This window comes from Opisthorchis viverrini (genome assembly GCF_000715545.1).
Source record: "Opisthorchis viverrini unplaced genomic scaffold opera_v5_432, whole genome shotgun sequence".
NCBI classification, from domain to species: Eukaryota; Metazoa; Platyhelminthes; class Trematoda; order Opisthorchiida; family Opisthorchiidae; genus Opisthorchis; species Opisthorchis viverrini.
The window spans coordinates 172482-181363 of record NW_008752095.1 but is presented as its reverse complement, the minus strand read 5'-3'; the positions used below and the strand labels follow the sequence as shown (position 1 = coordinate 181363).

Below are 8882 nucleotides of genomic sequence, written 5' to 3'. Positions count from 1 at the left end.
ATGGATCGCTGAGGTGCGCAACCCGTCACACCACGGTAAGGTCCAGTCTCTTCGTGACGGTCGGGTACTTTACTTGGTACGTGGTCAGGTGGCTGTTGATCTGTTCGCCGAGCTTAGCAATTGATTTGCAAACGTTTCGTCACCATTCGAGGAGACATCTTCAGTGCGCCGTTGGGTGGGTAGTCCGTCTCTTTGTGCTCGCGTTTATATAGTTTACAAACAGCAGCTTTTGCGCTAAGCTGACCAAAAAAAACCCTAAAACAATAGCGACGCGTTTATCCCTGCAGTCTGAGAAACAGGAAAGCCTGACTCAGGACATCATCCTTTAACTCTGCACATATGTGCTCATTTCAACAATGCCGAATGTCACGATTTTTGTCCGCTTATTACTATACTTACCTTATGTACTCGTACTTAAACTTTTTATGTACATTTCAGCTCATTCACACTTGTTCTTAAACAAGTAAAGCACTGTTTATCCTTGATAACTCGGAAGCTGTTCTACCTTGTTCTAGGACGTATTCTAGACGTCTCGCTGCGCTTGTTCATTGACAGGTAAAGCGTTGTTTATTTCCAATAACACGGACACATTTTAAACGTCACACTGCTGTCTCGTCAGGTGGCGATCGCGGTACGGAACGCACCAATGGTTAGTTACCCTGACTTGAATGCCTGTTACGCAGCCAATGAGGGTATTTCAATGAAGCTATCGCCTTCACTAAAAAACTGTTCATCTGTGACAACGTTTCGGTGTCTAGCTGCTATGCCCCCCCCCCCGAGGGAAGCAAGAGGTCTGGGGTACTGCCAGGTTGCCCAAGCCTAGATAGAAGTCGAGAGGCAAAGGTCAGGTTTGAACCACGGACCTTCCGGTCAGTAAGTTCGAGCTTTAACCACCTGAAATATCTCGCCTCCATTGTGTAAGCCTCAGTCCGCGCCATAACGAACAAACGGAGACACTCGACGTAAATGAACTGATTGATTCACCGCCTCCGGCGTGTTATTTTCCATATGGTTATTCTCCTTGGTGAAGAAAGCTATAGCAAGCGGAACCACTGAACTGTTTACCTGAAGAAGCGAACTAGGGGTTCTAACGCCGCTATAATTTGTTTTCTTGGGGAAAAATTTGTTTCTGTGGCCTTGTCACTCATCACACAAGGCATGAATCACCAAGTCTGAAGTTTCCGACTTTACCGCGCTTGGTGGAAAAATGGCGCATTTCACTGAACGTGACTACACATAACTGGTGAATAGAGGCCTGGCCAATGTAGTTTTCCTATTATCTTGCGTGTGGAGGCTACATGTATATCCTTAAACAGAAAGCGGAGCAGTGTTGGTCATCATCATCATCATCATCATCGAGAGCATGACATCAGTGTTCAACACTTACGCTACGCTGCCGGACAATCATAATTTATTTGAAGGCTGTATTGTCAAGAAAAGAATGGAGGTGGATGGGGAAGGGACCTAAGGCTTGTTTACTACAATCATTCCAAAATGCCCAGACCTCCAGATATTCGCTCAGGTAACCTGGATAGAAACTGACAACGCGAAAGCCACTGCAATCGGTTGACAGCCATATCTTGCAGCATCTCCAACCCGGCGCAGTGGGGATCACGTGGTCCCCATCCTGCAAGGCGAGTAGCACTGAAAGCACCCAAGTATTTCACAATCTCCACACCTCTGCCAGGTTCAGGGTCGGTCACCTCTCTGCTTCGCCACTCTGAGTTGGGAATGGAAAACAGGACTCTCTTCGGTATATGTAATACATGGCCTAAACAACGCAGGTTCTGGTGCTGGACACATTCGCCAATGGAAATCCCCGTTGCACAAAAGAAAACTCGGTTTCTGTTCGCCTCGTTGCGGATCCTTTGAGCCGTGCTGGGGACACCACTCGCTAAAATTTCCATTGAGTTCCGTGAAAACATCACAGTTTCATTTTGTCTCACGCTGCGTCGTCAGTAGGCAACGTACAGTCCACCTTCCCACTGGCTGGGATAATTAGATTGTTAGCTGGGACTGCAAGTAGCAGAAGTTGATAACAATTCGGCTCAACAGTGAGACATATGTTGAATTACTCGTCCTACACAGCAACATTTGACACATGTAGGTCACATCCGCTGGAACTCTACCCTCCCTGAATATTGACGTAGCCTGTATGTCAGAAAAACACGTATATGACAGAGTGCTTATGGGGGGTAAAACCCCAGAATATGGAGAACACAATCGATGCATTTAATGTCTGCGTTGATTCGATCAACTGACCAGATGATGGGTATCGGTGAACTACAAAGCATCCTCAGAATCGTTCCCTTGTGGCAGTAAACATGATCCAATTCAGGAGGCCTTCCTCAATCTTTGTAAGGTCTGACTGAACGAGAATGAGACGCTGACACCAATCCGTCATCCGTAGCAGAAGTTCAGTGCAAGATGGTGCTTATTGAACTAAAAGAGACATCCTGATGTTTTGCACTCAGAATTATGAACAGAAGGTAGTAAAGTCTTGGTGGCAGTCTAATGGATGAACCACAAGCCATTCGAAATGAAAGCAGAATACAGGTGGAATTCGGCCGCGAACTGCTATTCCAACGGCCTAATTCGGGAACATATCGACAGTCAAACCATCAGGCACGAAGTTTGGAGGTAAATTCCCTTGATCTTCATCCAAGTCCCTGTTAAGAGCGTAAGCTTTTTAATGAGATCTACACAGGTTGTAGATGAGTCACTAAGCCCAGTAACTAGGCGAGTCAGATGCAAGTATGAAAGGCAAGCAAGCTCGGAGAACTGATCGTACAGATCATTTGAGATAATTACTGGGCAGTACCGGTATTCTTCACCTCTTTCATTTCCGTTAACTTTCTGTACCTACCATGCTTTACGGTAAGTCTCACGTTAACTGGTATCCGGTAATTCGACGGATTGAAGTATGTTCCGCACCGGCGGGAATATTTCTTCGAGATTCAAAGAACGCAACTGCTCCGTCTGATGTATAGTGCACAGATGGAGCCGGCGGTGTCGAACCGTAGGTAGATATTAAGGTACTGTGTAATGTGATGATCTCGTTGGAGCTAGAATTGACATCCGACAGAGGAGCGGTTGGAAGGCTAGAAAATGGTTCTGACAAGTTCATTTAATTTCGAAATTAAATGAACAACAGGACAGATAAGTTCATCAAGAAATTCATAAAATTTGTCCACTGACCCTGGTGGGGCAAGAAGCGCAGTCAGAAGGCAGGTTCTTGATTGGCCCATATTCTAACCAATCAAAGCGTGCCTGCGCTCTTCAGGCGGTTGCCTCGCCTTACACGCTCAACATTGATGTGGTGTTTGGTTAGGTAAGGTGGATCACCGTCCGAGAAATCTCATATTCATCAGGCGTGGATTCAAGCCTCAGCCACGACACGGAGATGTGAGCCTTCTGCCACCATAACGGCTCTCAACGGGACATAAAATTTGCCTTTGAGGTTGTCTCGCTCACTGTCTGTTGAGAACGTAAACACACACGCTAAACAATCAGTGACTAAATTCCCATTAGTGAGACTCCTTTACGACCGTTACCAGATAAACCGCATAAAGTCAACTCTCAACGTGTATCCAGCCTACAAATGATGAACCAACCTGCTGAAAACGGATGAAACCAATACCTATATATCCTGCCTCAGCTTCGTCGGGATCGCTGGAGGCTATCAGTTGCAGGGGGTAGGTATGGATTCACGGATTCACGGATTGATACACAGGATCGAGGCTTTTGCCCAAGCTTCCCTGGTCGTTTTTCTTCTTGTTGGTCAGTGGTTGTTCCTGCAAGGCACAAGTGAAAATAGTGTATAGCGCTGCTCTGTATGTTCTCAGCGCGAGGCAGTATGCTTGCCAGCTCGAGGATTCGCATAAATGAATGTCTAATGGTGCATTAAACTGAGTTCTAGAAGGAGCGTGGACAACCGTCGGAGGAAGGTCATTCCACGCAGCTACTACCCGAAATGAGAAAAGAATTTGTCTATGGAATGTGTGCGCTCGGAGCTTGAAAATGTTCTTACTATGTCCCAGCGGTGAGTTTTCTGGGGCAACGGTTAAAAACTTTATTGCCAAGCTTTGTTCAAACAAGGCGTAGGTTAGAATTAGGTCCACACGAAGGTGAGGATACTCCAGATGAAGGAGATCAAGCATCGCGTGACGGGTTTCGTGGTCCACGCATTTGAAGCCGGCAACCATTCTCGTGGCGGCTAGCTGGACACGCTCAATGAGGGTGAGGTCATTTGTGCGTTCTGAGTAGGCAACTTGACTGGCGTATTCCAGGAGCGGTCTGACAAGCCCCATAGAGTATTTGGGAGTCCGTGCGAGTTATACCGGAGAAGGAGCGCCGAATCATCCGTAGAACAGCGAATGCCTTTGGGGCCGATCTCCCAGGTTGCAATGAGAAGAACGAGTTTGAAGAGACCCAGATACACAAATACTTTTTATCGTCTATCCTCGTGATGTGTTCTGGTCTTTTCTCACCATGCATGAGATGGGCATGCACTGAGTCTCCTCCAAACGACATATTGACGCGCTTTTCGTCATTCAGAGGAAGGTTCCAGTCCAACGATTATTGCTTTGCAGCTTCTACATCCATTTGGAGGGCACTGTTATTGGAACTCCAGGATTTCAAGTCATCCAGAAAAAAGTAGACATGGACTTCTACGCATATCTGGAAGGTCGTTGTCTTAGATCAGAGACAGCACTGATCCCGGGACGGAGTCTTGAGGAACCCCAATGGAGACCAGCGCTGGAAAAGAGTAGGTTCATCCTATTCTTTTTCAGAATGATCAATCTGATAGGAACGCCTTGATCCAATGAAAGATTTTCCATTGAACCTCGTGAGGCCTTTTTTGATACTTAAGGATCGATTGATAGTTACCGGAATCTATGTCCTGGCAATGGCAGTTACATTGCAGACGGGATTGTAAGTCCTAACGGACTGACTCACAACAGTAACCTCATATGCACAGGTGGCTTCTGATTCCGCACATGCGGACACCAGGATGAGGCATGTTCTTGGTCATCAGCCTCCAAAGAAATCAATAACGAGAACACACGCCGAACATCAAGCTGTTGTTTTAGGTATGTGGCTTTCTTACAAACTCCATGCATTAAAGTTCACTACCAGTCTTGGGTTCACGCGTCAGTTAAACCAAGTGCAGTCTCAATATAGGTTTTTCCGTATCTTCTGCGGACGGTAATGTGGCTGCCACGTGTTGAGGGAGCATATGTTTGCACCGTTAGTGCGTCAGGCCGTGAGTGCCTTCAGTGTACATGGGCTTGGTTCTAAGACTAAAGAACTTAACGGGAATCGTGTGGCTGAGAAATGTGAACAGTGCAGGTTCAGAATGGACCGGAAGACATTACAACGAGAGATATAAAAGGATTTGAGTAGCTGACGCTCTTCAAACATATCCTCGCAATCGCAACACGAAAAATTGGCTCGAAAGGCATTCCCCGTTCTACGGAAGATTAAGCGAGCCTTCCCACGTATTACTGCCATGGATTTCCGGGCACTCCATTGGGTCTACGCCGGACCGATTCCTCAGTATGCCAGCGTCGTTCACACTGGCAAAACATTTCTACTTGGTATTTCATCAGGTGTTCGATGAAGTTAAACTTACCTCTGTTTGGAAGGAAGCTATTGTCATGCCAATCTACAAAACTGGCGACCTGCTATCGCTTAACAGGCACAGACCTGTTTGACACATTAGCGTGCCGTGCAACGTGAGGGAACGCCTTTTCAAGTTCCTCTTTCTAGCAGCAGCTTGGTATCTCCAGTTCAACACAGACCACTCTCAAACCGTTTTTCGCGTGGCGAAACACTCTTGTTTATGACCAGCCTAACCAGAGCCAAGGTCGAGAGGCTGATATCAGTTGTCATAACTTTCGACTTCTCAAAAGCGTTTGATCCGGTCCCACACGCCCTGCTTCTCCAAAGACTCGAGACTTATGGGATATACGGAAATTTTACACTGGGTTAATGCGTTCCTGTCACACAGATCATTCCGTGTGGAAGTAAGCTTGACCTATTTTTCCTTGACGCCGGCCTCTCTTAGAGTTCTTCAAGCCTCTTCTATGGAACCACTGCCGCCTCCGATCTACATCACCTACCCTCCAGATATCCTTGCGGGGCCAAGTTGGGAAACAAACCTATTATTATGTCTAATCTTGACGGACTACTTGAAATCCTGGAGTTCAAATGCAAAAGGATGTGGACGCTGGAAAGTGGTGGTCACTGGACTGGCAAATTCCTTTGAATAATGTAAAAAGCGTGCGCCATTCTGAGGCAACGCGGCAAACGCCCTTGTCATGTGTGTTGAGAACGGACCAGAAGAAATCATGAGGATGGGTGCCAAAAAGGAGTTGGGAATCCGGTTCTCGCCTCGTCTCAAAAACATTCACCGTTCTACGAATGAATCGACGTATCTTCTTCCGCATTATTCGCGTTGAATCCAAAACACTCTGTGGAACTTACTTCAGACCTCTTCCCGAATATGCCAGCCAAGCTGTATAGTCAGGACCCTCATGGAGCGTGTCCAGCGAGAAGCTACGAAAATGGCCACCGGTCTTAAATCCGTGGACTACGAAACGCTTTTCGTGGTTCTTGGCCACTTTCCACTCAAGTGTCATTGCCTCCGATTAAACTTAATTCTTCATTATTCCTGTTTGAAAAAGGTTTGATCAGCAGGTTTTTCATCGTTGACCAAGCTCACATAAGGCGAGGACATGGTGGGAAGGCTTTCAAGCTTGGCGCACACACCTTCATTAGGCAAAACGTTTTCCATTACGGGTAGTTGCTACGTGGAATAACTTTCCTTTCGACGGTTGTTCACGCTCCGTCTGGGACCCAGTTGAAAGCACTATCAGACTCCTTTATGCGAGCTATGGCACTGGCAGGCTTACTATTCAGCATCGAGAACTTGAAGAGTCGTGCAACACCATTTCCCCCCTGTGCCTTTTTGGTTAACGGCAGCCACTGAACGGTAAGAATAAACCCAACCCCAGAAGCTGAGTCGAAAGCATCGATCCTGCGTAACAACCCGTGAATCCGTGATTTCCAGGAACCTAAAGAACAGTATTCACGGATTCACGGATTCACTGCATTACACCCTCTTTTCGCTTCTAAATTACAGGTGTACGCATGCCAGTGAAGGACAGTGATAACTCCGGCCCAGGAAGCTAGGGGGAATCGTCGGTTCTGTGTATCGAACCGTCAATCCGTGATTGGCTCGTGCTCGGGCTAATCAGACGGTGGCGTGGTTTGGTCCGTAGCTGGTTCGGGAGACTTCCCCTCAGTCAGGTTGTGTCTGGCATGGTGTCCGTCGTTCTGGTTTGTTTTTATGTATTGTTTTTTCAGTTCACAAACCGTGCACCCAAGTGCAGTGATTCCAGATGGTACAGCTTCATTTACCCTGGACTGGCACATAGTTCGAACCCCATGTGTTCCAGTCAGTTATTGTTGTAGTATGCACGCAATGGAAGCACCAAGGGCCAGTGATTCTCCGAAATCAAGTGTTCACGACAATTTCTGTGGATGGAGAACAGAGACAGCTCATGAGCCGAAGCCCAGTAAGCAAGGTCGTACATCACCAATACTTACATATAAGTCAATCGGATTGACAGACCGTATACTACACTGGCCTCCTTCTTGAAGAACACCGTCCCCGGCGTACCATGGCTTATGTGAACCGGCCGGTGCTTGTGGTTTGGTGCGTCATCAGTGACTGATGAGGATGTGATCAATTTGGGTTCGTCGCGGACACGCTATTGGAGGATTCCATGTGGCAAGACTTCGGTCATTCTGGAAGTTACTACCGTCTGCGGCAAAAAAATGATCATTCAGCTGTATCTCCTTTCCATTGCTAGCTGCCATGCCATTCGAAGGAAGCGCGAGAACTGGAATGCTCCCAGGTAGCCCAAGGCTAATCAGGAGAAGTCGAGATGCAGAGTTAGGGTTCGAACAACGGACCTTCTGGTCAGTAAGTTCGCGCTCTAACTACGGCCGTCTCGCCCTCAGTCTGCGATCGTTCACCATCGTCCCTACTTACCGAGACCATCTTATTAAGTCTCAGTTGCACCAAACCAAGCGGACAGCGATCAACTTCCAGCTTGTTAGACTGCTTCACAGACGTTGCCAGACGAACCGCGCAGAGCCAAGTATCAACGAGTATCCAGTCATGCAAAAATCTTTCCATCCAATGAATTAGGACGATAACAACCCAGGCACATCCTGCCACAGCGGCGTTGGGATTACTAGAAGTGCGCATCCGGAAGCAAGTGGGTAGTGATAGGATAGTTGGCTCAACTACTATGTTTGCATCTTGAATTATTGTGTCTGATACACAGCTCATGTCAATGTCAAGCGAGCTCAGTGAGAGGTAAAACAGCTTGCGGTTCTGGTTGCTTTAGCACGTGAACTTTGGAAGAAGACAGATGAACTGGGCTTGGAGACTTGAAGTTTACTTTTTGACTGCCTGAGTGTACCAGCGCCTGACGACGCGCGGATGTTTGCAAGACCGGTGCAGGATGGATGGGGTCATCAGTTTTAACTCATGAGTCCACAAGGAGAAAGTTATTAGTTTGGCAGCCAGAGTTAGAAAACCCGTGTGAAAAAACAGCACAGGCTTCAGCAGTTGCTTGTTTTCGCTTACCCCCTCTGCTGTGTGCAACAAGTAAGGTGACCCGGCTGATTGCACTACGCGACGGCCTGTGTAGCATGATATTATCTGTACATGTGTAATTCACGGTTGCCCGACCTAAAGCTACCACCTTGACGTGGTGGTCGGGCTTGAGCGCTGCAGCGATCCCGTGGGCTACACTGGCTGGAACTTCGTTCCACAAGGTGCAACCATGCCAGGAAGGCCAAAG

General features: G+C 47.4%; 1 protein-coding gene across 1 annotated transcript in view; it reads right to left on the bottom strand.

The window, feature by feature from the left end:
• T265_11005 (hypothetical protein) overlaps window positions 1–8281 on the bottom strand; it is a gene marked incomplete at both ends in the record, with an annotated part of 45376 nt that extends 37095 nt beyond the window's left edge. Inside the window, one exon of the mRNA XM_009177542.1 lies at window positions 8063–8281. Coding sequence (XP_009175806.1) covers window positions 8063–8281 — 219 coding nt within the window. The remainder of the gene's footprint in view (window positions 1–8062) is intronic.
• Between the last annotated feature and the right edge of the window lie 601 nt (window positions 8282–8882).